This window comes from Trachypithecus francoisi, unplaced genomic scaffold, assembly GCF_009764315.1.
Source record: "Trachypithecus francoisi isolate TF-2019V2 unplaced genomic scaffold, Tfra_2.0 Lachesis_group21, whole genome shotgun sequence".
Classification (NCBI taxonomy): domain Eukaryota; kingdom Metazoa; phylum Chordata; class Mammalia; order Primates; family Cercopithecidae; genus Trachypithecus; species Trachypithecus francoisi.
This window is the reverse complement of record NW_022681467.1, coordinates 29,172,679-29,200,318: the sequence shown is the minus strand read 5'-3', so window position 1 is coordinate 29,200,318 and position 27,640 is coordinate 29,172,679. Positions and strand designations below refer to the sequence as shown.

Genomic DNA, 27,640 nt, shown 5'->3' with positions numbered 1-27,640 from the left:
TTCTTTTTTTTTTGAGACTGAGTCTCGTTCTGTCACCCAGGCTGGAGTTCAGTGGCGTGATCTCGGCTTACTCCAAGCTCTGCCTCCCGTGTTTACCTACACCGTTCTCCTGCCTCAGCCTCCTGAGTAGCTGGGACTATAGGCGCCCGCCACCACGTCCGGCTAATTTTTTGTATTTTTAGTAGAGACGGGGTTTTACCATGTTAGCCAGATGGTCTTGATCTCCTGATCTCATGATCCACCTGCCTCGGCCTCCCAAAGTGCTGGGATTACAGGCTTGAGCCATCGTGCCTGGCCAAGTCTGATTTTTTCAAAACCACGATCCTGGACCAGGCACAGTGGCTCACACCTGTAATCCCAGCACTTTGGGAGGCTAAGGCCGGAGGATCACCTGAAGTCAGGAGTTGGAGACCAGCCTGGCCAATGTGGTGAAACCCCATCTTTACTAAAAATACAAAAATTAGCTGGACATGGTGGCGGGCACCTGTAATCCCAGCTACTCGGGAGGCTGAGGTGGGAGAATCTCTTGGACCTGGGAGGCTGCTGTGAGCCGAGATCGTGCCATTGCTCTTCAGCCTGGGTGACAGAGTAAGACTCTGTCTTGATTAAAAAAAAAAAAAAAAAACCAAAAAACCACACAATCCTGGACAAATCAAACAAGTCTCCAGGAAAATTGGGTCCGTGGGCTACCAATTTGAGACCACTGGTCTGGGTAGATACACTTTTATTAATATACTTACTCCATCAGTCTCTTTCTGTATTTCAGAAGTTACTAGTAGAAATGTACACGGGAATCACTGGAGACCTCATTAAAATGCAGCTTCTGATTCAGTGAGCTGGGGTGGGGCCTGAGAGTCTGTATTTCTCCCAGGCTCCCCCAGTGCTGCCAGTGATGCTGGTCTGAGTAACAAGGGGGTGGGGAATGATATGGAGCCATCCATTGTTATCCCATCTGACAAATGAGTCACAGAGCCCTAAGGTAATTGAGGTGGGATCAGTCTGATTCTGTAAGCTGTGTTTTCAGCCACAACATTTATTGCAAACTTGGAGTAGGTGATTTTGAAGCTCCTTTAACTTGCTGTAGAGGTTGAATGAGCTCTAGAGCAAGGGGTCCGCAACCCTGGTACTGGTCCATGGCCTCTTCTGGACCAGGCCACACAGCAGGAGTTGAAAGGTGGGCGAGCCAGCGAAGCTTCATCTGTATTTACAGCCACTCCCCACTGCTCACATTACCACCTGAATTCTGCCTTCTGTCAGATCAGTGGTGGCATTAGATGCTCATAGGAGCACAAACCCTATTGTGAACTGCACATGCGAGGGATCTAGGTTGTGCGCTCCTTATGAGAATCTAATGCCTGATGATCTGTCACTGTCTCCCGTCAACACTGGCTGGGACCATCTAGTTGCTGGAAAACAAACTCAGGGCTCCCACTGATTCTATATTATGGTGAATTGTATAATTATTTCATTATATATTACAAGGTAATAATAATAGAAATAAAGTCCACAGTAAATGCAATGCGCTTGAATCATCTTGAAACCATGTCCCCTCCCCACCGGTCCACGGAAAAATTGTCTTCCCCAAAACTGGTCTCTGGTGCCAGAACGGTTGGGGACCACTGCTCTAGGGGTTGGGGAGGGCAGAGGGCTTGGGCCATCACCAAGCAGGTTTTATAGCAGATGGTGGGGGTGCCCTGCCTGTAGCCCCTCTAACTGACCACTCTCGTGCATACCAGCCAGCTTTGCCAGTGGTTACTCCTCTGTCTTTTTGCCTGAGGACTCTAGCTTGTCACTGGTGCCTCCTTTGCCAGCCTTTGGCAGGCCTGGAGGACTGGGGAATGAACACATCCCTGGAGCAACCCTCAACCAATGACTGATAAGTACCCCCACTCCCACAGCCCGCAGCCCTCAGCCCTCGGGTGGGATAACTCAGAAGCGTGTGCTCCACACTGACTCCCAGCCAAGCAGGGCTGAGCCTCAAACACCCTCCCCGTCTCCCTTCCTCATGCCCCTACCAGTGCTTCCTGGGACCACTTCCCATATGAACCACTTGCACTCAAATCCTTATCTTAGAGTCTGCTACTGGGGGAACCCAAACTAAAATTGGCCTCTGTACAGTAGGTTGAGAGGCTGTATAGCATGGTGGTCAGGGACATCGGCTTTGGAGCCAGAGTGTCTAGGCCCAAGCCCTGGCTCCAGTTTCCTTGGGCAAGTGACTGAGCCATTCTGTGCCTCTGTTTCCTCATTGATAAAGTAGGCGTTGTAGCACACACCTCATCGAGTGGTCTGGAGGGTTAAAGACTATGACACAGTTAAAGTGAGTCCTCAATAAATGCTGTTATTTCTAATAGAGCATCCAAATGTAGAGGAAGGGTGCCCCTGAGGACTGAGCACACCCTGCTTTTGGCCCGTCCTGCCCCCAGCTGAAGGTGAAACCTTGGCCGCCTGCCCTCCTGAAGTCCCCCCACTGCTGCTGGGGGTTGGCCAGCTCTGCCACCGACTGTCTCTGCTCTCTAAGAATAGGTTTCCCTCACAGATGGCATCTCTCTGGATGCTGCTAGAGCATCTGGTGCCTCCAACTGCACACTCCAGGGAGGAAGGTGGTGTGGTCCGCGCTGGGGAACAGGGCTTTGGCTTCCAGCAGATCTGAGAGGAGTCCCATTTGGCTCCTTCCTAGCTGCGCTCCATTCTCTAAGACCTGTAAAACAGGGATGGCCAGAGGGCTCTTGTCGCACAGTAAGCACTATGCTCCCTAAACTCTAGTTCCTGAAATAGAATGGTTTAACCTCTACTTACTAAACATCTGCTACAATCCTGTTAATTCTTTTGACGTGTAAGACTATATATATATATTTTTTATTTATTTATTTATTTATTTTTGAGACAAGAGTCTCATACTGTCGTCCAGGCTGAAGTGCAGTGGCATGATCTCGGCTCACTGCAAGTTTCTCCTCCCATGTTCACGCCATTCTCCTGCCTCAGCCTCCCGAGTAGCTGGGACTACAGACACCTGCCACCGTGCCTGGCTAATTTTTTGTATTTTTTTTAGTAGAGATGGAGTTTCACCATGTTAGCCAGGATGGTCTCGATCTCCTGACCTCGTGATCTGTCCGCCTCAGCCTCCCAAAGTGCTGGGATTACAGGTGTGAGCCACCATGCCCAACCTAAAAAATATATTTTTAAATCAATACTACACATAGTACAAAATTCAAAGTTATAAAAAGTCTATAGCCAGGCATAGTGGCTCATGCTATAATCCTAACACTTTGGGAGCCTGAAGCAGGCTCATTGCTAGAGCCCAGGAGTTCAAGACCAGCCTGGGCAACATAGGGAGACCCTGTCTCTATAAAAATTACAATTAGCCTGGTGTGGTGGCATGCACATATAGTCCCAGCTACTGGGGAGGCTGAGGTGGGAGGATCACCTGAACCCAGGAAGTTGAGGCTGCAGTTAGCTGTGATCATGCCACTGCACTCCAGTCTGGGTGACAGAGTGAGACCCTTTCCCCACCCCCTGCAAAAAAAGGGGCCGGGCGTGGTGGCTCTCACCTGTAATCCCAGCACTTTGGGAGGCCGAGGCAGGTGGATCACTTTAGGTCAGGAGTTCAAGACCAGCCTGGCCAACATAGCGAAACCCCGTCTCTACTAAAAATACAAAGATGAGCTGGGTATTGTGGCACGCGCCTGTAATCCCAGCTACTTGGGAGGCTGAGGCAGGAGGATCGCTTGAACCCAGGAGGTGGAGGTTGCAGTGAGCCAAGACCACACCCCTGCACTCTAGCCTGGGTGACAGAGCAAGACTGTCTCAAAAAAAGAATAAAAAGTATAACAGGGAAAAGTCAGGTTCCTTCCTACACCCGTGCTGCACCCCCAGGCCCTTCCTTTGCTGTGGCACGCACTGTTAGCACTTTCTCATATAGCCTTCCTGGAATATTGTATGCACAGCCACGTATTTTTGTCTTAAACTTACGTTGCAATGTCGTCTCAACTCTTTGGCATTTCTTCCTTGTCCTCTGTGTGTCTGGTTTCTCTTTGATCAAGAATCCGATATAAAAGTGAGTCCTTTCTTTGAGCCTGTGTCCCCTTACACCCCGACAACTTCCCCTCCCAGATATCTTGGGCTGATCCTTGCCGTGATCAGTGTGAAGATGATGGTCCCAGGTGTCCTGAGCCTTACAGTAGATGACACCAAGCATTCAGGCCCACGGAACTCCAAGTAAAAGGGGAAGGACAAAACTCAAGTTAATTTGGGCCTCTTCTGCTGCTCTGCTCCCAAATTAGCGATGCTAAGTGAACCCATGTGAGCGTGGTGACTCACAGGCCCAGACGCCAAGAAGCTGCCTTGTTTGATGCTCGCCACTGCAGTCTTCCACACTGAGGCTCCAGAAGGGATTCTGATGACAGTGTTTCCTTCCACATTGTTCACTTTTACCTTCCCATGAATGTATTTGGGGTGTATGAGAATCAGACTTTGAACGTGGCTCTCTCCTAAACCAGAATACCATGCTGTACTCAACCTCTCAAAATGAAGCCCACGTCACCACAATTTGTGACTTCAGATGGGTTGCTTTCTATGACAAATTTGAGGATCTTTATAAAAAGAAATTTTTTTTTCCCTCCCCTTCCTTGTCTTGTTCCAGATTCACAGGGGGAGAGTTTGTCTTAGTTCAGCTTTGAAGGGCATTTGGGGTGAGCAAGTTTTGATTTTCAGCAGAGGGTGCCCTGTAGAGTGGGACCCACTCTGGTGAGCTGGAGGTCTCAGCCACCCAGATAGAAGACAGAGGGAGATAATGATCATGTAGTCCTTCAGATAAAAACTAAAAGTGAAATCAATTAATTAAAAAATAAAGAAGACAGAGGGAGAACTGAGCTCTCTTCTGAGTTTTGTTCTGAGAAATGGTTTCTGAACGGAGGGACCCTGTTTTCTGTGCTGGGACTCTCAAACTGCTGCAGATGTCATAATTTAATAAAGAAGACAGAAGCCAGGCGGAATGGAAGTGTGGGTCCCAGTGTCTGTGTCAGAAGCCTCATTCTCATTGCTTTTCCGGCCTCTCCCTCCAGCTTCTCCTCATGGGCTGGATGTCAGCTGGGAGAAGGATCAGGGCCAGACCACATCAACTCCTTTAGGACACTCCTTTTTTTTTTTTTTTTTTTTTAATTTATTTTTGAGATGGAGTCTCACTCTGTTGCCAGGCTGGAGTGGAGTGGTGTGATTGAGGCTCACTGCAACCTCCACCTCCCAGGTTCAAGCGATTCTCCTGCCTCAGCCTTCCAAGTAGCTGGGACTACAGGCATGTGCCAACACGCCCAGCTAATTTTTGTATTTTTAGTAGAGATGGGGTTTCACCATGTTGGTCAGGCTGGTCTTGATCTCTTGACCTCGTGATCCGCCTACCTCGGCCTCCCAAAGTGCTGGGATTACAGGCATGAGCTACAGTGCCTGGCCATGTTCTTTCTTTAACACACTAAATAACAAGATCTGGCCAGTTGCAGTGGCTCACGCTTGTAATCCCAGGACTTTGGGAGGCTGAGGCAGGTGGATCACCTGAGGTAAGGAGTTTGAGACCAGCCTAACCAACATGGTGAAACCCCATCTCTACTAAAACTACAAAAATTAGCCAGGCCTGGTGGCACATGGGAGGCTGAGGCAGGAGAATCACTTGAACTTGGGAGGCGGAGGTTGCAGTGAGCCAAGATCACGCTATTGCACTCCAGCCTGGGGACAAGAGCGAGACTTCGTCTCAAAATAAATAAATAAAATGAAAGGATCTAGCATCAGGTTCAAAATGGCCATGATTTCAAAGGTAGGATAAGCATGAGCATATCCCAGGGTACCCGCAGCACTGGGAGGGGAGATGGAAACAGCTGTGATTTCTGTTGGGGACAAAGTCCCACGTGCTGCCAACAGCCCTCTGGTTCGTTGCCTACATTCAAGATGGAAGAAAATGTTCCATTTCAGTTAGAGGCTAGTGAAAATAAAAATGTAATTTTTTTTTCTGTCTAAGTTCATGGAACTTGGGGTCCATGGGTCCCAGATTCTGAGTCCCTGCTCAAGAGTAGCCTTCCCTGGCCGGGCGCAGTGGCTCATGCCTGTAATCCCAGCACTTTGGGAGGCCGAGGCGGGCAGATCACCTGAGGTCAGCAGTTCGAGACCAGCCTGACCAACATGGAGAAACCCCGTCTCTACTAAAAATACAAAATTAGCCAGGCGTGGTGGCACATGCCTGTAGTCCCAGCTACTAGGGAGGCTGAGGCAGAAGATTCGCTTGAACCTGGGAGGAGGCAGAGGTTGTGGTGAGCCGAGATCACGCCATTGCACTCCAGCCTGGGCAACAAGAGTGAAACTCCGTCTCAAAAAAAAAGTCTTCCCCACCTGACCACATAGCAGCTGGCATTGTGTCTTTTTGTTGTTGTTGTTATTTATTTGTTTATTTATTTATTTTGAGAAGAAGTCTCATTCTCTTTCCCAGGCTGGAGTGTAGTGGTGTGATCTCGGCTCAGTGCAACCTTCGTCTCCTGTGTTCAAGTGATCCTTCTGCCTCAGCCTCCTGTGTAGCTGGGATTACAGACGAGTGCCACCACGCCCAGCTAAGTTTTGTATTTGTAGTACAGACGGGTTTTCACCATGTTGGCCAGGCTGGTCTTTTTTTTTTTTGAGACAGAGTCTTGCTCTGTCGCCCAGGCTGGAGTGCAGTGGCACGATCTCGGCTCACTGCAAGCTCCGCCTCCCTGGGTTCACGCCATTCTCCTGCCTCAGCCTCCCGAGAAGCTGGGACTACAGGCGCCTGCCACCACGCCCTGCTAATTTTTTGTATTTTACCGTGTTAACCAGGATGGTCTCGATCTCCTGACCTTGTGATCCGCCCGTCTCGGCCTCCCAAAGTGCTGGGATTACAGGCACAAGCCACTGCGCTTGGCCGGCCAGGCTGGTCTTGAACTCCTGACCTCAAGTGATCCGCCCGCCTTGGCCTCTCAAAGTGCTGGGATTACAGACATGAGCCACCGTACCCAGCCGCAGCTGGCGTGGTTTACCGAGCCCTGAGCACAGGAATCATATAAATACTAGCTAATGTTGGCTGAATTCTTAGAAAGTGCCCAGTGGTGGTGGAGGCCAGGATTCAGTGACAAAAGAAGGCAGTTACCACGTGGGGCTCATAGCTTAAGGAGGGAAGACTCACCAGTGATGACCACATTCCAGAACTTTGGAGAGTGGTGGGTGCCATCAAGTCATACAGGGCAGTGTGATAGAGGGGCTTGGGAGGAGAGAATGGGAGGCTGTTTTCCGGGGAAGGCCTCTGTGAGGAGGTGATGTTTGCTCTGAGCCCTGAATACCGAGGAGGGAGCTCTGCAAGGCTGGAGGAAGGGCGTTCCAATCAAGGGTTCTGCAAGTGCACAGGCCCTGAGGAGGGAGCAGCCCAAGGCATTTCAAGGCCAGGAAGGGGCCAGCGTGACTGACCAAGTGCAGGGGTGGGGCTCGCTGGAAATGAAGCTGGGAGGCCAGCTGGATCCACCAGGCAGGCTTCATGGGCCAGGGCAAGGGGTCTGGGTTTTCTTCTAAGCGTGGCGGGCAGCCTGTGGCAGGTTTAGGCTGGGGAGTGACGTGATGATGGTTATGTTTGGGGAAGATCCTTCTAGCTCGTGTATAGAACAGAGTGTAGGGGCCAGGCCGGCGGCATACATCCCAGTGAGGAAGCCACATGGTGGTCCTGGAGGGAGACCAGCATGGGCGACAACAGAGGTAGAGAAGAGTGGGCACATCTGGGGTGCACTTTGGAGAGAGACATGTGGCCCAGGGCTTTGGCGGGGGGTGAGGGAGAGGGGTGTAGTGAAGGACGCCCATATTTCCCCTCCTAGGCCTTGCCTCGCAGCTAAGAAACAGACCCTGACCTTCCTTCCCTCGCACCCCACCTCCTCAGCCCCCTCAGTGCCCTCTATGGCCCCTCGGGGACCTGCCTCCTGCCCACTGGGCCCCTGGCATCCCCGGCTTCCCAGCTGGCCCGATTGTTGTTACTCCCCAGGGAGTCATGGGAACACACTCCCCCTTCCCCCGCCACCCCCCTCTTCCCAGACAGGGCCAGGCCCTAACAATGTCCCTCAGCCAGCCAGTGGCCTGGACACAATACCCGTGTTTCGGTTCGCTGCCAGCTCCGGGAGGCCTGCTGGGTTTCCTGGTCTGTGTGGCATATATATAACTCTGGCTTCCAGCAGGGATTTTTTTGTTTGTTTGTTTGAAAAAAAAAAAAAAAAAAAGAATCTCTGGCTCCTCCTCTTTGAATATCTTAATATATTATAAAAAGTCTTTCTCTTCCCGTCCTAAGCCCTCCCCATATGCCTCCCTGACTGCCTTTGCCATGTGCCTGTCAAGCTGGGGACCAAATGCAGGTCAGCAGGTGTCAGTGAGAAAATGACAAAAAGAAAGAAAAGCTGATCGCTCCACCATGACCAGCCTCGAATGTGCTGGGGATGCTGAAGGTCATGAGGACAACCTGAGGGCCTGTGATGCGGCAGGCCCTGAGCCTGGCACTTTTTGTACACCACAGCTTGTCACTTCTAAGATGCCATCCAATATGAGATATGCCATTTGGAGCCCCTAAGAAAAATAGTTACTGACTACAAATGGATATTCCACTGATCCAAGGATGCACCTCAATTTCAGAGAGGTTAAAATATGAAAGAAAAGGTCTTAGAATCAATGGATTATGGTATTATTTCATTTTACATGCTTCATTGCCCTCCAAACATAGTTTTTTTTTTTTTTTTCCTCCTTGTGGCTAATAGAATGTGGGAGGCAGTGCAGGAATTGCTTCATGAAAATTCTTCTATTCTGCAGCCTAATAAGAAGTTTTTCTTTTTTTTTTTTCCTTTTTTGAGACAGTCTCATTCTGTCGCCCAGGCTGGAGTGCAGTGGCGCGATCTCAGCTCACTGCAATCTCCATTTCCTGGGTTCAAGCAACTCTCCTGCCTCAGCCTCCCAAGTAGCTGGGATTACAGGCGTGTGCCACCACACCTGGCTAATTTTTGTATTGTTTTGTTTTTTTATGAGACGGATTTTTGCTGTCACCTAGGCTGGAGTATAGTTGGTGTGATCTTGGCTCACTGCAACCTCCGCCTCCCAGGCTCAAGTGATTCTCCTGCCTCAGCCTCCTGAATAGCTGGGATTACAGGCGTCTGCCACCACTCCCGGATAATTTTTGTACTTTTAGTAGAGATGGGGTTTCGCCATGTTGGTCAGGCTGGTCTCGAACTCCTGACCTCAGGTGATCCGCCCGCCTTGGCCTCCCAAAGTGCTGGGATTATAGGTGTGAACCATTGTGCCCAGCAAGAAGCATTTCTTCAGAGGAAAAATCGAGAGGGGATGTAGGCAAGCCTCTTCAGGGAGTCATTCTGCACTCTTCACAACAGCCAACATTCACATTGACCACTCCCTATGTGCCAGGCATGTTAATAACTCAATGTCCCAACAACTCCATCAGGTAAACACTATGATTATTATCATCACCATTTTACAGATGAAGAAACTGAGCCCCTCAACTGTAAAGGCCTCCTGCTCCCACCCTGTGGCCCCAGTCAGGGGAGGCAATAGTAGTATGTCCGGTTTTGCCCCACTCCTTGGAAAAGCATGACCCCTCCTGAGAGGCTTGAGTGACGAAGAGAAAGGAAGTTGCCCTGGGTGAGGCTTGGAGAGAAGGGAGTTCCCCAGAGCATGCACTCAGGGAGTGACTAGTGCTGGGGGGAGACTTGAGAATCGACTGAGACTATGCAGTTACCTTGGACCTCAGACCTTCTGGCCCAGACCCACAGAACATATGACCGACTGATGGTGAAGGACTTGGCCAAGGCCACACAGCCAGGCTGTTGGCTGGCACCAAACCCCCTGTCTACTGTTTGATCACAAATATCCACTTTTTTTTTTTGAAATGGAGTCTCAATCTGTTGCCCAGGTTGGAGTGCAATGGCTTGATGTCGGCTCACTGCAACCTCCACCTCCCAGGTTCAAGTGATTCTTCTACCTCAGCCTCCCAAGTAGCTGGGATTACAGTCGCCTGCCACCACACCCAGCTAATTTTTGTATTTTTAATAGAGATGGGGTTTCACCAGGTTGGTCAGGCTACTCTCGAACTCCTGACCCACCTGATCCACCCACCTCGGCTTCCCAAAGTGCTGGAATTACAGGCGTGAACCACGCGCCCAGCCACGAATACCCACTTTTCCTTCTCTTCTATGTCCATGTTTTGTTGTTGTTGTTGTTTGTTTGTTTTTAGATGGAGTTTCACTCTTGTCGCCCAGGCTGGAATGCAATGGTGTAGTCTTGGCTCACTGCAACCTCTGCCTCCCAGGTTCAAGCAATTCTCCTGCCTCAGCCTCCTGTGTAGCTGGATTACAGGCACCTGCCACCACGCCCGGCTAATTTTTGTATTTTTAGTAGAACTCCTGACCTTAGGTGATCCACCTGCCTCAACATCCCAAAGTGCTGGAATTACAGGCATGAGCCACCACACCCAGCCTGTCCATATGTTATCTTTAGTTACTTGCAAGGCAGAGAAGCTGTGCTGGTACCAGTCAGTTCCTTGGCGGTAATAAGATTAACAGTAGCTCATAGTTTTTGGGTGCTCACTCTGTGCCAGGCACTGTACATGAGGGGTGGCTGTTCATCCCTGGAATGGCAGGGCAAGAACTGAGTGAGGCATGCCAGGGAAGGACTCTGGTAGCCTGGAGGGTAAGGCCCTGGCTAGCTGGGGGACAGCAACTGTTTAGCACTGTGATGGCCTGGCCAGTATAGCCAGATACTGCTGTTTGAAAAGAAAGCCAGAGGCCGAGTGCAGTGGCTCATGCCTGTAATCCCAGCACTTCGGGAGGCCAAGGCGAGTGGATCACCTGATGTCAGGAGTTCCAGACCAGCCTGGCCAACATGGTGACACCCCATCTCTACTAAAAATACAAAAATTAGCCCAGTGTGGTGGCGCACCCCTGTAATCCCAGCTACTTGGCAGGCTGAGGCAGAAGAATTGCCTGAACCTGGGAGATGGAGGTTGCAGTGAGCTGAGATCACGTCACTGCACTTCAGCCTGGGTGGCAGAGGGAGGCTCCATTTCAAAAAAAAGAAAAAAAGAAAAGAAAAAAAAAAAGGCCAGGCACAGTGGCTTACACCTATAATCCCAGCACTTTGGGAGCCTGAGGCGGGCAGATCACCTGGGGTCAGGAGTTTGAGACCAGACTGACCAACATGGAGAAACCCCATCTTTACTAAAAACACACAATTAGCCAGGCGTGGTGGCGGGCGCCTGTAATCCCAGCTACTCAGGAGGCTGAGGCAGGAGAATCACTTGAACCTGGGAGGTGGAAGTTGTGGTGAGCCGAGATCACGCCACTGCACTCCAGCCTGGGCAACAATAGCGAAACTCCGTCTCAAAAAAAAAAAAAAGAAAGAAAGAAAGACAAGAAAAGAAAAGAGAAAGAAAAGCCAGATATTTTATTTTTTATTTTTTATTTTTTTGAGGCGGAGTCTCGCTCTGTCGCCCGGACTGGAGTGCAGTGGCCAGATCTCAGCTCACTGCAAGCTCCGCCTCCCGGGTTTACGCCATTCTCCTGCCTCAGCCTCCCGAGTAGCTGGGACTACAGGCGCCCGCCACCTCGCCCGGCTAGTTTTTGTATTTTTAGTAGAGACGGGGTTTCACCGTGTTATCCAGGATGGTCTTGATCTCCTGACCTCGTGATCCGCCTGTCTCGGCCTCCCAAAGTGCTGGGATCACAGGCTTGAGCCACCGCACCCGGGCCAGATATTTTAATTTTTTTTTTTTTTTTTTGTTTTGTTTTTTTTGAGACGGAGTCTGGCTCTGTCGCCCAGGCTGGAGTGCAGTGGCCGGACCTCAGCTCACTGCAAGCTCCGCCTCCTGGGTTTACACCATTCTCCTGCCTCAGCCTCCCGAGTGGCTGGGACTACAGGCGCCTGCCACCTCGCCCGGCTAGTTTTTTGTATTTTTTTTTAGTAGAGACGGGGTTTCACCATGTTAGCCAGGATGGTCTCGATCTCCTGACCTCGTGATCCGCCCGTCTCGGCCTCCCAAAGTGCTGGGATTACAGGCTTGAGGATATTTTAATTTTTATATGGTATTTTCTAATTTCCTCAAATCTTAAAATGAATTCATACTTTAAGAAAAATCTTTTATGGGCAAATTGAGTTATATCTGGGGGCCAGTTTGCAAACTCTGCTTGTTTTGTTTTCTTACACTTTGACACTCATCCTGTAAAGAAGCTGTTATCTGTTGTTCTGCAGATGAGGCAAGCGAAGCTCTTCAAGAGGGTGAATCACTTCCTCAAGATCACACAGGCGGGCGGGAAGCCACAGGGTTGGGGGCCACCCGACTCCAAAGGCTTGTTTCTATGTTAGACCACCTTTTGGATGGGCAAGAGGTCTGTTCAGACATAGCCAGAACTGGCACAGTGACAGAATATCTCCAGGGACAGTAAACTGTCAGTCAGGGTAGCACTGAGGGATCATTGCAGATGCAAAACTCCCCACCTCCCTCTGCCAGAACTCAACAATGGACATCTCTGTGCCCTTCATAAAATTAAGTCATCAAAGAATCATTTCTCCCAATTATGCATTCCTTATCGTGATTGGATATTCGTGTTTGGTGACTTTTTTTTTTGTAAGCTAAAATGTATGCTTAGGGGAGGTGCTGTTTGTGGAATAAATAGGTTTGAATTGTTTGTGTCACTTGTCAAACTTCTTAACAAGCATATTTTGCAGGGACAGAGAAATAATTCCTAACTTTCCCACTGGACTGTGAATTCCAGGGGTCTGTTTTACTTACAACTGTGTCCCCAGCACCTAGCACAATGTCTGACACATAATAGGTGCTCAGTAAATATCTGTGGATTGAATGGAGTGAATTGACTTGTCCAAAGTCATGTTGACCAAGATTTCTGATTACACCCACCTGATTTAGAAGCCCATGCTATCACCTCTACACCACTCTGCCTCTTGCAAAGAACCAAGGGAAACAGGTCTCCAGGCACAGGATTGTGGGCCCAAGATATTGCATCCCCTTGATATTGCACCTCTAGTTTGGTTGGTGAAGGTGGTGATGGGAAAAAGCACCTAGGAACCAAGCCACTATCCACCATAATACCCTTTGGAAACTACACGTTATAATCTTGACAGCCCTGAGCCTGGCTTTTGGGGTATTTACAGAGGCAAGGGCAGGTCCTGGGTTTTGCTGTGGGACAAGTGAAGTTCTCATCTCAGTTCTGCTGTGTGACCTTGAGCTATCAGTGCCCCTCTCTGAGCCTCCTCCTTCCTGCACCATGTGGATAAACAAGCTTACTTATGGGATTATGGGGTTGAAAGGAGATCATCAATGGAAGTGGCTGCCCAGTGACTGTGGATTTTTTGGAAGCCGTGTTTTGAAAACTGTTGACATTGAGAACAGCCTTATCGGGAGCTGCCAGCTTAGGGCCAAGGGGCCTCATCTATCAGGCTTTTCTGCTTTCAAGTACGTATTAATAGGTACAGAAGGCCCTTATCTCTTCCTTGGTTTCATGCTGGGAATGCTGGTCTTCACTCCTTTCTGCTTCAGCAGGACCTGAGGGATTGTGGGAAGGAGGGCGCCTACTTCTACCTAGATTAGTACTTGAATATTATGGAGAGGGCAGGACTTTGGAAGACCCCCCAAACTCAGCCTCACCAAGCCTGAAAAATAACCTTTTTATCTATTTGGTAAACTCAGGCCCTTTGCGCCTCAAATTTCCTCATCATAAAATGGAGCAATAATAATAGCCATCTCTCCTTGCCAGCCACCAGTTATACCAGCACAATGCTCGGTCTATAACAGGTGCTCAATAAGTGTTTGTTGAATGACTTGGGTTCAAGAGGGCTTTACACAAATGAATGTTAGTTTTACTGGGCCCCTGTGGGAAGGTGCAGGGAAAGGACATTCTTTCCATCTGTAATGGGAATGTGCTGGTTTCTCTTGCCCTCTGCCAGTGCCCGGGCTGGTTGTTTAGAATGGGACCTAGTCCTCAGCTTCTTTATGGAGAGGGGACTGAAGGATCTCTTGAGCCCAGGGGTTTGAGACTAGCCTGGGCAGCATAGTGAGACCTCCTCTATATAAAATAAATAGAAAAAAAATAAGATACTGGCTTTTCTAATTCCCTAAGTGTCAAAAAAAAAAAAAAAAAAAAAAGAAAGAAAGAAAGAAAGAAAAAAAGAAAAGAAAGAAAGAAAGAGAAAAACATCACCTGGAATGGGGACACGACATTGTTAAAATGCAGATTCCTGGGCACCTAGAGATTTTAAATTGGCAAGGCCAGGGTGGGCCCAAAATTAGCAAGTGACCATGTGGTTCTGAAGCCAATGGCCTAAGGACCACCCTTGCAGAACCATGGTCTCCTTGTCACAGTTGAAGCAGCCTCTGGCTTAGCCTCTGTTTCTTTCATAACCTTTCTCAGCGCCTGCTCTGGGTCAGACCAGTGATGGGAGGAGTCGCTACTGAGCTCCTAGATTGGTAGGGGAGGCAGATGGAGAAAAGGAGTGTGTGTGGTCAGCATTGGAACAGAGGCAGCAGTCGGCAATAGAGGAAGTGAGTAAATCCTTGGGAGGGCTCCCCAGAAGTGATGTGTTTTGTTTTTGAGACAGGATTTCGCTCTGTCATCCAAGCTAGAGTGCAGTAGCATGATCATAGCTCACTGCAGACTCAACTTCTCGGGCTCAAGCAATCCTCCCAGCTCAGCCTCCCAAATAGCTGAGACTACAGGCACGCGCCACCATGCCTGGCTAGTTTTTGTATTTTTTGTAGAGACGGGTTTTCACCATGTTGCTCAGGCTGGTCTCAAACTCCTGGACTCAAGCGATCCACCCCGCCCTCTGATTACAGGGATTCCAGGCGTGAACCACCGCGCCCAGACGACGCTTCATCTTATTGTAAACGTTTGTTACCTTTCTGTTCCCCTGTCTACTAGACTGTGAGCTCCTCAGGGCCACGAGCTAAGGATGGGGCAGATTTAAGGATGAGGCACAGAGCAGGCTCTTCAAACGTTTGTTGAATGAGTGAGGCAATGAATGAGTTCAGGCCGACGCTATACGTTGGCTGTCGGAGATTTTGGCTAAAATGGGACTTGCAGGAAAGCTCGACGTGCCCCCGCCATTTCCAGCCACCGCTCTTCAGCTTGGGCTCTGGGTGAGTGGGACAAGGCCGGGTGCAGGATTAGGATAATGTCATGGGTGAGGCAAGTTGAAGATGGAAGAGGTGGATGATGGCTGGGCTGTGGAACTGATGATCCCGAAAAAAAGAGGGGGCAGTCTCTCGAAATCTAAGCTGAGGCTGTGGAGGGCTACAGGTTAAGGGTCACGTGCAGAACAGACGCTCTGTTCTGAACCTGCACTATAGAAAGGGCAGTGGGATGCGGGAGCGTCGGGGCGGGGCGGGGCGGGGCCCGTGTTCCCGTGTCCCCACGCCTCCAACAGGGGACGCCCGCGCTGGGGGCGGGGAGTCAGACCGCGCCTGGCACCATCCGGACAAAGCCTGCGCGCGCCCCGCCCCGCCATTGGCCGCACCGCCCCGCGCCGCCGCCCCATCCCGCCCCTCGCCGCCGGGTCCGGCGAGCTAAAGCCAATAGGAGCCGCCGCCGTCGTTCTCGTCACGGCCCGGGCAGCCAATTGTGGCGGCGCTCGGCGGCTCGTGGCTCTTTCGCGGCAAAAAGGATTTGGCGCGTAAAAGTGGCCGGGACTTTGCAGGCAGCGGCGGCCGGGGGCGGAGCGGGATCGAGCCCTCGCCGGGGCCTGCCGCCATGGGCCCGCGCCGCCGCCGCCGCCTGTCACCTGGGCCGCGCGGGCCGTGAGCGTCATGGCCTTGGCCGGGGCCCCTGCGGGCGGCCCATGCGCGCCGGCGCTGGAGGCCCTGCTCGGGGCCGGCGCGCTGCGGCTGCTCGACTCCTCGCAGATCGTCATCATCTCTGCCGCGCAGGACGCCAGCGCCCCGCCGGCTCCTACCGGCCCCGCGGCGCCCGTCGCCGGCCCCTGCGACCCTGACCTGCTGCTCTTCGCCACACCGCAGGCGCCCCGGCCCACACCCAGTGCGCCGCGCCCCGCGCTCGGCCGCCCGCCGGTACGGACCCCAGGGACGACGCGCCGACAGCGCCTCCTGTGCCCCCAGCGCAGACCCGGGAGGGCGCAGTGTTTGGCCTGGAGGCGGCAGGGGGCGGGGGAGGGGTTGACTGAGGCGCCCAGGCTGGGCGGTGCAGAGCCGGGGTTGGGCCTCCGGGCCCCGCCCTGGGGTGCGGGGTGACCTCGGGCCGGTCCCTGTTTGCTCCTCTGTGCTCTGGGCCTCACCTTCCTCACTGGAGGCTCCCCAGCGTCAGACTCAGTGATAATAATAGCCCACGTGTATTCAACTGGCGTTTACTGCATGCCAGGCCTTCGGCCGACTTCAAGTCAGCTAAAACTCACAACCCGCCTGTGAGCTGTGTTGTCACTGTGCCCATCTGACGGAGGAAGAACTGAGGCCTAGAGAAGGGAAGTGACTTGCCCCTGGTCACACGGCTGCAGGTGGTGGGGCTGGGATTTGAACTGAGGCCTGCTGGCTTCAGCTCAGAATTTGCATCTCGGTAGTGAGCACAGCTGCTAGGGGAAGTGAAGGCGGGGCAGAGGAAGGTCCTGGGGCCTAACCGTTGGTGAGCCATTGAAGAGACCCTCCTTCCTGCCTCGATGCTGACTGCCAGGTGCAGGCCTGGCTGGCCAGGCCTCTGGGGACAGCCCTCCTGGCTGGGAGGCCTTCTCTGCAGGGGCGGGGCAGCTGGACCAGCTGCAGATCCCCTCCCTCTGCCTGTCCTTCCATCTGCCACCCTCCACCCTCCCAGGCCCTAGTTGCCATGGAACCTCATTAATCAGGCAGGCCGACCCCTGAGTCTCTGTAGAAGAACTAGGTGGGCTGGGCCTCTGGGAGCTGGAGAGGCCTCCAGTGCCGGGAGAAAAAATGTCCCAGAGAGATCCTTTAATAAAGTCCTGCCTGATCTCTGAGCTGAAGACCAGTTCAGACTGGGGGGCCCAGAAGAGGCGGCTGAATTACAGTGGGAGAAGGGATTGGAGGCGTAGAGCTGGGACCTGTGGGGCGCAGGGCAGGGTGTGGAGACCAGTTTGACTGGCGCAGCCTATGGGTGAAGGTGGGGCTCTGGTGTGCAGGCGGGGTATGGCCAGGCAGGATGGGGTCTCAGCAGGGAGCTTGAAGCAAGTGGGAGGGGTGAGGCAGGACACAGGACAAGGAGGTAGAAGCTGCCTAACTGCTGATGGGGGTGTGGGTGGCAGCTGGTCCCTGAGGCATCCTGAGGAGGCTCCCCCAACCCCCTTGGCCCCATGCCCAGTGCTGCCTTCCGGAATCACCACAATGCTAATAATAATAACAATAGCAGCCACCATTGTTTTGAGGATGTCTTGTGTGCCAGGCTGTGTGCCAAGCACTTTACCTAATTAACTCATTTAAGCCCATCAGCAGCAGTCCCTTTTTACAGATTGGGAAGCTGAGGCCTAGAGATGTTAGAATCTTCCCAAGTCATTCTGCTCTTGAGTGGGGAGACCAGTCTGCTTTTTCTGTGAGGCTGACCTCTGGGATGCCTTGCTTCCTAGAGATGCTGATAGAGGTTGGAGAAAGGGCAGGAAGGGCTTTTAGGGGCCCTTCCTCTTAATGAGTGGGTGGGAGGGGTTTATACCAGGGGTGGACCAGGTGGCCTGTCTCCTGTACTCCAGGGGCCTGTCCCTGTGGGTACCGCTTGGGACCTGGGCAAGCATCTTCCATTCAGCTGTGTGACAAGCATATAGCAGGCTCAGGTCTGCAGAAACCTAACAGAACCCGAGGGTCTTGTCCTCAAAGAACTGAACAGGATTATGGGTTCTAGGATCAAAGGGAGAGACAGGGGCAAAGAAAAATGCCCTCCGTTCCACCTGTCAGGGGCAGGCTCATTGGCCTGGGCACTGCATTCATTCAACAGTTGTTGAGTTAGTGAATGCCCAGGAGGCACTAGGCCCAGAGACAAGGAGCCCCGGCTCCCAGAATACTTAAGGGCCAGGAGGCTGGCACCATTGTAGAGCTGAAGTCCAGAGAGTCCACAGGTTCGGCTTTTGGCCTCTCTGCACTGGCATTTGTCTGAGGCAGTCCTTGAAATAAGCTACAGGCTTAGCTTCTATACCAGCAGGCATTTGTTGAACACCTGTATATAAGGCTCTGTGCGATTTGGCCATTCCTCTTAGCCCTGCCTGTCCACTTCCACAAACTCAAGTATTATAACTATAATACGTGTTTACTATGGAAAACTTAACTTTTTTTTTTTTTTTTGGAGACAGGATCTCATTCTGTTACCCAGGCTGGAGTGAAGTGGCGTGATTGTGGCTCACTGCAACCTCCGCCTCCCAGGTTCAAGCTATTCTGTGCCTCAGCCTCCCAAGTAGCTGGGATTACAGGCGTGTACCGCCACGCCCAGCTAATTTTTGTATTTTTAGTAGAGACAGGATCTTGCCATGTTGCCCAGGCTGGTCTTGAATTCCTGAGTTCAAGCAATCTGACTGTCTCAGCCTCTCAAAGTGCTGGGATTATAGGTGTGAGTCACCATGCCCAGCTGAAAACTTAACTCTTAACTCTTTTTTTTGTTTTTTTGAGATGGAGACTCGCACTGTTGCCTAGGCTGGAGTGCAGTGTCGCAATCTCGGCTCACTGCAACCTCCGCCTCCTGAGTTCAAGCTATTCTCCTGCCTCAGCCTCCCGAGTAGCTGGGACTACAGGCACGCACCACCGTGTCTGGCTAATTTTTGTATTTTTGGTAGAGATGGGGTTTCACCATATTGGCCAGGCTGGTCTTGAACTCCTCACCTCAAGTGATCCGCCCACCTCGCCCTCCCAAAGTGCTGGGATGACAGGTGTGAGCCGCTGCGCCTGGCCGAAAGCTTAACTCTTAAGAAACTAGAAAGTTGATGGCAGGATCCCAGCTCTATTCATTTTTTTTCTTTTCTTTTTTTCTCCTAAGGCTATTTTTGTTTGTGGTGGTTGTGACAGTTTTTGTTTTTTAAAGTTTTAAAAATTGTAGTTTTTCCTGTATCATTCACACCATTCAAATATGGCACTGGTCTCCCACAGTCCTCCCAGAGGCGGCCCCGAAATGTATTCTATAATAATAGAAACTGGACCAGAGAAAAGTTTCATGAACTTTTTAATCCAAAAGAGATCATATAAATATATTGCCCCGTGATAGTGTTTTGCTTGTCTGTATGTGTGAGGGGATTCTTGTCAACCTGCCTCGGTCCTTGACAGATGTGGTGGTCAAGGGGCTAAACAAACACAGCTTTCATGACCCCCTTCATGGTTGGGTGTTCAAGTCATCCAGATTTTTTCACCAGGGAACGTCTTCACCCCTGTGTTTCAGGGCCCCGTGCCAGTGTTTATCTAGGGAGAAGTGGCAGAAATGGCATCCACTTAAGCCTTTGTTTTAGGGCGTGGCACTGACCTGCCTTTAGGGGTGGCCAAGGGCGGGGATCCCAGGGAGAAGGCAAGGGGTGCAGATGGCAGGAGCATGCTAGGGTTTGGGCCCCAGGGGCAAGTATGGAGGGTGGTGCATTCTGGCTGGGCTCTGGGGAAGTGGGGCACGTGGTGGGTATGAGTGTGGGCTCTGTACCAGCCTGCTAGGGTGTAAGTCCTGGGTCCACTTCGCACTCTGGCCTCTCTGAGATGGAAGCCATCATAGTAGCCGCCAAAAGGTGGCGGGAAGGTTGCAGGGGAAGCAGTTCAGTACACAGTGCTCAGAGCACAGTAGCTCTTCTTTCCCCTTCAAAAGTCGGTGAATGTGCACAAGAGGGAGTGGTTCGTCAGCATGGGGGGGGTTCGTTCAGCAAACCTTTGTTGATGCCAGGCTCCGTGGCATACGCTATGGATTCTGAGGTGATTCAGATGCCTCTGAGGGTAAGACAGATACATCTGCAGAAATGTGTAGGGAGAGACAGAATGTGGCCAAAGGTCGGGTTTGAGGCAGTTCAGAGGGAAAAAGAGGTGACATCTCTTAGCTGATGGGTAAGGTTTCTGCCCACAGAGGTAGAGGGAGCAGGCGTGAAGTGGGGCGGGTGGGAGGGATGCAAGGACAGTCTAGATTTCTGGGAAAACGTGACTTGGGTTCCTCTAGAGAAGCAGTGGCAGATGAGAGTACGAAGGCAATGGGGAGCTGGAGGAAGGCCTTAAGCAGGGGCGGCAGCATGGTAAGGTTTGTAGGAGGACTGGCTGCAGCAGAGGCAGGGAGACCAGTGTGGGGACTGCTCAGCAGCCCACGGGGGAGGTGGTGATCGCCGTGGTGATGAGGAGTTCTTGGCAGCTGCATGTGAGGAGGGTGACAGGTGGGGCTGAATACAACTCTAGCTCAGGAAACCCTGTGGATGGTGGAGGGGAAGATCAATCTGGTTTTGGTCTGGGTGCTTTTGAGCAGCCTGTGATACCTCCAGGATGGTCCCGATCCTGAAGTGTCTGAACTAAGCCAGAGTGCTTAGAGCTTGGGTTCTTCCTCAGACCGTCTTGGGTACAAATCCTGGCTCTACCACTTCCCGGGCCTCCCTGGGCTTCAGTTGCCTTATCTGGAAAATGGGGCCATTTTTATGCTGCCAGTCCATTGAATGGAATGAACTAATGGATGCAAGGAACTTGATGAGCACCAGCTGCTATAGATTAGTCATGCGTATAGATTAGTCAAAAACCAGAGAGAAGGTGATTTGGCCAAGGGACCTATGGTAATCAGTGGCTTAGCTGGGCATGGTGGCTGACTCATCCCAGCACGACTACAGTGAAGACTGAGGTGGGAGAATGGCTTGAGCCCGGGAGTTTCAGACCAGTCTAGGCAACACAGGGAGACCCCATCTCTACGAAAAATACAAAAATGAGCTGGTCGTGGCGGCGTACTCCTGTGGTTCCAGCTGTTTGCAAGGCTGAGATGGGAGGATTGCTTGAGCCCAGGAAGTCCAGGCTGCAGAGAGTTGTGATCACACCACTGTACTCCAACATAGGCAACAGAGTGAGACCTGTCTAAAAAAGAAAAAAAAATAGTGGCTTAAAACAACAAACATTTCTTTTTGTTTGTTTATTTTTTGAGATGGAGTCTCGCTCTGTCACCCAGGCTGGAGTGCAGTGGCGCGATCTCGGCTCACTGCAAGCTCCGCCTCCCAGGTTCACGCCATTCTCCTGCCTCAGCCTCCTGAGTAGCTGGGACTACAGGCGCTCAGCACCACGCCCGGCTAATTTTTTTGTGTTTTTAGTAGAGACAGGGTTTCACTGTGTTAGCCAGGATGGTCTCGATCTCCTGACTTCGTGATCTGCCTGCCTCGGCCTCCCAAAGTGCTGGGATTACAGGCATGAGCCACCACGCCCGGCCTAAACATTTTTTATATAGTTTTTGTGGGTCAGGAATTCAGGGAAGACTTATCCAGCTCTGGCTTGGGGTCTCTGGAGATTCAGCCAGTGTTTGGGGTCTGGCTGCTAACAGAAGTTGTGACTAAGTGTTGCTGTTGGGAGGAGGCTATGGTTTCTTGCCCATCATTGGGGCTACTTGAATGTCCATATGACATGGCAGAGTAAGTGACCTAATACAGAGCAAGGAGGAAGCTCCAGTGCCTCTGACCCAGTCTCAAAAGTGACACGCCATCCCTTCCACCACATTCCATTCATCAGAAGCAAGTTACCAGATCTGGCTCATAAAGGGGAGGAGAATTAGGCTTCATCTTTTGAAGGAGAAGGATCAAAAACTTTGCAGATGTGTTTTAAATCCACCACTAGACCCCAGAGAAGTGGTGAAAATTGAGTGTCCTGTTTGGTAGTACTGTGACTTTCAGGCTGTGTCCTCTCTGATCTCCCTCAGTCACACACTCAGGCATCCTGCTAGAGAAACTGAGGCGGGGGTAGTCCAGAGGCACCCAGCCTTCAGCCAGGTCTCTTCTGGCCTCACTCCTGGTTACTGGGCATCCTCCCATTGTTTTCGCCACAGGTGAAGCGGAGGTTGGACCTGGAAACTGACCATCAGTACCTGGCGGAGAGCAGTGGGCCAGCTCGGGGCAGAGGCCGCCATCCAGGAAAAGGTACCTATGAAGCTTGGACTGGGCAGGCCCCCTGTGACCAGGCCCAGGTTAGGCGTGTGAACAGACAAACAAGTTTGCAAGCTAACATCTGGCTTGTCGGGCTTGAGCCAGGCCTCTGAGGACCCTGATGGGCAGTAGGAGTGGCCATCTGGCTTGGTTTCTCCAGGCCCTGAGGGGTGAGGAGTTCCCCGGCCAGAAGAAGAATGCTGTGGTTGGCCTCGCCAAGGGGAAGGAGCTGGCTGTCTCCCAGCCCCTATCATCCTGCGGCCCTGCCCTGCCAGAGTGGCAGGCCTGGCTGGAGGTGGGGTGGATGCTGAAGGGCCCTGTCTTGCCTGACCACACCCCTGCAGGTGTGAAATCCCCGGGGGAGAAGTCACGCTATGAGACCTCACTGAATCTGACCACCAAGCGCTTCCTGGAGCTGCTGAGCCGCTCGGCTGACGGTGTCGTCGACCTGAACTGGGCTGCTGAGGTGCTGAAAGTGCAGAAGCGGCGCATCTATGACATCACCAACGTCCTCGAGGGCATCCAGCTCATTGCCAAGAAGTCCAAGAACCACATCCAGTGGCTGTAGGTACCGGCCACACAGGAGGGCAGGCACACCTGCCCGTGCCAGCCTGGAGGAGCTGGTAGTAACACCCACTGTGGCTGCCTGCATCCCCATCTTACAGCTAGGGAAATGGGCTCAGAGAGGAGAGGTAGCTTCCCTGAGATGATAGATGGTAAAAAGCACACAAATGTTACATATCCACCTCACTTGTAGCTTTACTTTTTTCTTTTTAGATGAAGTTTCACTCTGTCACCCAGGCTGGAGTGCAGTGGTGTGATCTCAGCTCACTGCACCCTCCACTTCCCAGGTTCAGGTGATTCTCCTGCCTCAGCCTCCCTAGTAGCTGGGGATACAGGCGCCTGCCACCACGCCCAACTAATTTTTGTATTTTGTAGTAGAGATGGGTTTCACCACGTTGGCCAGTCTGGTCTCGAACTCCTGATCTCAGGTGATCTGCCTGCCTCAGCCTCCCAAAGTGCTGGGATTACAGGCGTGAGCCACCACGCCTGGCACAGCTTTACATATTTATTCATCTGGGTTGCCACCATTCAGATCAAGATAGGAGCATTTTCAACACCCCAGAAGGTTCTCTTGTGCCGCTTTCCAGTCATTGCCAAGCCTTCACACCGCCAGGTCACCTCTATCCTGGTTCTCATGCCCTCATGAGGTCTGTCTGGCATAGATGTTTTATTCTTTTTTTTTTTTTTTTTTTTTTTTTTTTTTTTGAGAGGGAGTCTCGCTCTGCCGCCCAGGCTGAAGTGCAATGGCCGGATCTCAGCTCACTGCAAGCTCCGCCTCCTGGGTTTACGCCATTCTCCTGCCTCAGCCTCCCGAGTAGCTGGGACTACAGGCGCCCGCCACCTCGCCCGGCTAGTTTTTTGTATTTTTTAGTAGAGACGGGGTTTCACCGTGTTAGCCAGGATGGTCTCGATCTCCTGACCTCGTGATCCACCCGTCTCGGCCTCCCAAAGTTCTGGGATTACAGGCTTGAGCCACCGCGCCCGGCCTTTTTTTTTTTTCTTTGAGACGGAGTCTCGCTCTGTCGCCCAGGCTGGAGTGCAGTGGCCGGATCTCAGCTCACTGCAAGCTCCGCCTCCCGGGTTCCCGCCATTCTCCTGCCTCAGCCTCCGGAGTAGCTGGGACTACAGGCGCCCACCACCTCGCCCGGCTAGTTTTTTGTATTTTTTAGTAGAGACGGGGTTTCACCGTATTAGCCAGGATGGTCTCGATCTCCTGACCTCGTGATCCGCCCGTCTCGACCTCCCAAAGTGCTGGGATTACAGGCTTGAGCCACCGCGCCCGGCCAGATGTTTTATTCTTTTACTTGTTTTATTTTCCCCCTCCCGCCTTCGCCCCTGTCATCCTGCTACTACCCTTTCTTTGATATAAACACCTGCCTTTTCATTTTTTGGTAGACTGTTCCATTCTGCATCTTTTGTGTTTTCTTTGGCGGGGTGGGGCGCGGTTTGAAACAGGGTGTTGCTCTGTTGCCCAGGCTGGAGTATGGAGGCACAAATACAGCTCACTGCAGCCTCAACCTCCTGGGCTCAAGCCCTGTACCTGTAGCTAGGACTACAAGTACATGCCACCATGTCTGGCTAATTTCTTTAATTTGGTGCAGAGGCAGGGTCTCACTGTGTTGCCCAGGCTGGTCTCAAACTCCTGAGGCTCAAGCAGTCCTCTGACCTCAGCCTCCCAAAGTGCTGGGATTATAGGTATAAGCCACCAAGCCCAGCCTTGTTTTTTTTCATTTGACAGCACGTCTTGGAAATGCTTGTGTGTGTGTGTAACATTTCGTGGCATGTTAGTTCCATCATTTATCCCGCCCTGGTTGAGGGACATGAAGGTGTTTATATTTGGGCCAGACTTCAAGCCCATGACACTCTGATTTGGAGCCCAGCTGAGGCGCCAGACCCAGAGAGAAGCAAGGGCTTGCCTGGGCCTCACAGAACAGAGGCGGCAGCAGATTCTGTCCTGAGGGCCAGGGCTCCTGGCCAGAGGGGCCAAGTGCTGCTAACTCTACCCTCCCTGGTGCCTCCCCACAGGGGCAGCCACACCACAGTGGGCGTCAGCGGGCGGCTTGAGGGGTTGACCGAGGACCTCCGGCAGCTGCAGGAGAGCGAGCAGCAGCTGGACCACCTGATGAATATCTGTACTACGCAGCTGCGCCTGCTCTCCGAGGATACTGACAGCCAGCGATATCCTTGGATTGGCTATAGGATGTGGAAGGCAGGCTTAGCAGGCAGGGGCTCCACCCAAGTGGGACTAGAGAGGCTTGGATTCAGGAGAGGGCTCTGGTTGTTTTGGTTGCAAGTCCTGGCTCAGCATTTTCTCACTGGATAAATTGCTTAACCTCTCTGGGCCTCAGTGTTATCTATAAAAGTGAAATAATATCCAATTCTGAAATTGTACGGATTTTAAAAAGTGGCTAGGTGCAGTGGCTCATGCCTGTAATCCTAGTGCTTCAGAAGGCTGAGGTGGGAGAATCACTTGAGCCCAGGAGTTTGAGGCTGCAGTGAGCTCTGGTTGAGCCACAGCACTCCAGCCTCGGTGACATAGCGAGACCCTGCCTCTAAAACATGAATTCCCAGCACCAGGCCTCGAGTTGTGTTGAACATTTTACATGGAATCGTTCCTGGTGGCTATTATCATTACCTTGGGATTCAATGGGTAGAGTGATTCCATTATATAGATGTGGAACTTGAAACTCAGGAATGAGGTAGGTTTTGAGTGGGTAGGAGGTTGGGAGGACAGGAGTGACTAGGCAGGTGTGAGCCCTGCCTTGTAAGCTGTTGGAGTGAGTGACCCCCTAGAAGTCAAAGGTCATGTGGTCCTTGACTCTGCCAACCCTGGCCTATGTGACGTGTCAGGACCTTCGTAGCATTGCAGACCCTGCAGAGCAGATGGTTATGGTGATCAAAGCCCCTCCCGAACCCAGCTCCAAGCCGTGGACTCTTCGGAGGTGAGATCTGGGAACTCCAGGCCCAACTGGGCTGGGCTGGGCTGCGCTGGTGGTCACCTGGGCCTCAGTTTACCCTGCTTGCTGCTTCCACCCAGACCTTTCAGATCTCCCTTAAGAGCAAACAAGGCCCCATCGATGTTTTCCTGTGCCCTGAGGAGACCGTGGGTGGGATCAGCCCTGGGAAGACCCCGTCCCAGGAGGCCACTTCTGAGGAGGAGAACAGGGCCACTGACTCTGCCACCATAGTGTCACCACCACCATCATCTCCCCCCTCATCCCTCACCACAGATCCCAGTCAGTCTCTACTCAGCCTGGAGCAAGGTGGGTGATGGGTAGGTGGGTGGGGTGGGGCAGGGCCCCTCTTCTAGGGGGTGGGCAGGCACAGCAGCCCCTGCCTTCCTCCCTGCTGGGGCATCCCCGGCCTGTGATGCTCCCCGTCTCCCCAGAACCGCTGTTGTCCCGGATGGGCGGCCTGCGGGCTCCCGTGGACGAGGACCGCCTGTCCCCGCTGGTGGCGGCCGACTCGCTCCTGGAGCATGTGCGGGAGGACTTCTCCGGCCTCCTCCCTGAGGAGTTCATCAGCCTTTCCCCACCCCACGAGGCCCTCGACTACCACTTCGGCCTCGAGGAGGGCGAGGGCATCAGAGACCTCTTCGACTGTGACTTTGGGGACCTCACCCCCCTGGATTTCTGACAGGGCTTGGAGGGACCAGGGTTTCCAGAGATACTCACCTTATCTCTGCAGCCCTGGAGCCCCCTGTCCCTGGCCGTCCTCCCAGCCTGATTGGAAACATTTAATTTATACCCCTCTCTCCTATCTCCAGAAGCTTCTAGCTCTGGGGTCTGGCTACCGCTAGGAGGCTGAGCAAGCCAGGAAGGGAAGGAGTCTGTGTTTGTGGTGTGTATGTGCATGCAGCCTGCACCCACACGTGTGTACCCGGGGTGAATGTGTGTGAGCATGTGTGTGTGCATGTACCGGGGAATGAAGGTGAACATACACCTGTGTGTGTGCACTGCAGACATGCCCCAGTGTGTCCACATGTGTGTGCATGAGTCCATGTGTGCGCGTGGGGGGGCTCTAACTGCACTTTCGGCCCTTTTGCTCTGGGGGTCCCACAAGGCCCAGGGCAGTGCCTGCTCCCAGAATCTGGTGCTCTGACCAGGCCAGGTGGGGAGGCTTTGGCTGGCTGGGCTTGTAGGACGGCGAGAGCACTTCTGTCTTAAAGGTTTTTTCTGATTGAAGCTTTAATGGAGCGTTATTTATTTATCGAGGCCTCTTTGGCAAGCCTGGGGAATCAGCAAAGGGGAGGAGGGGTGTGGGGTTGATACCCCAACTCCCTCTACCCTTGAGCAAGGGCAGGGGTCCCTGAGCTGTTCTGCCCCACACCGAAGGAGCTGAGGCCTAGGTGATTTATTTATTGGGAAAGTGAGGGAGGGAGGGAGACTGACTGACAGCCATGGGTGGACGGATGGTGGGGTGGGGCCTCTCCAGGGGGCCAGTTCAGGGCCCCAGCTGCCCCCCAGGAATGGATATAAGATGGGAGAGGTGAGTGGGGGACCTTCACTGATGTGGTGGGCGGGAGGGGTGGTGAAGGCCTCCCCCAGCCCAGACCCTGTGGTCCCTCCTGCGGTGTCTGACGCGCCTGCCTCCCCACTGCTCTGCCCCACCCTCCAATCTGCACTTTGATTTGCTTCCTAACGGCTCTGTTCCCTCCTGCTTTGGTTTTAATAAATATTTTGATGACGTTTGGGCCGGGTTTTGGGACTCTGTTGGGAACAGTTTGGGGCGGGAGAGGCCAAGGTTGCTGGGGAAATGCCCATTCTCCACTTCCCTTCTCTCCGTCCCTGCTCGATTTGACTTGAGTCTCAGAACTCGAAGAAAGGTCAGCTTCATCGCTATTTTGGTCCTAACTCAAAAGCCGATCCAGTAAAGGTTTTTGTAGAAAGCCAAGAATGCTACTCAGTGCTGCCCGAAGTGCAGAGTAATGAGTGGCCTCTCCTTTCCCCAGCCCCAGAGGCCACTGTGCTCAGTTTGCTGT

General features: G+C 52.4%; 1 protein-coding gene across 1 annotated transcript; it reads left to right on the top strand.

Annotated features, from left to right (window-relative positions):
* Window positions 1-15,688: 15,688 nt before the first annotated feature.
* On the top strand, window positions 15,689-27,358 carry E2F1 (E2F transcription factor 1). The gene is given in 8 exon segments (XM_033186122.1): window positions 15,689-16,105; window positions 21,999-22,089; window positions 22,440-22,659; window positions 24,685-24,837; window positions 25,488-25,567; window positions 25,570-25,601; window positions 25,697-25,922; window positions 26,048-27,358. Coding segments are annotated over 8 exon segments (1,311 nt in total). The 5' UTR covers window positions 15,689-15,844; the 3' UTR covers window positions 26,296-27,358.
* Window positions 27,359-27,640: the final 282 nt, after the last annotated feature.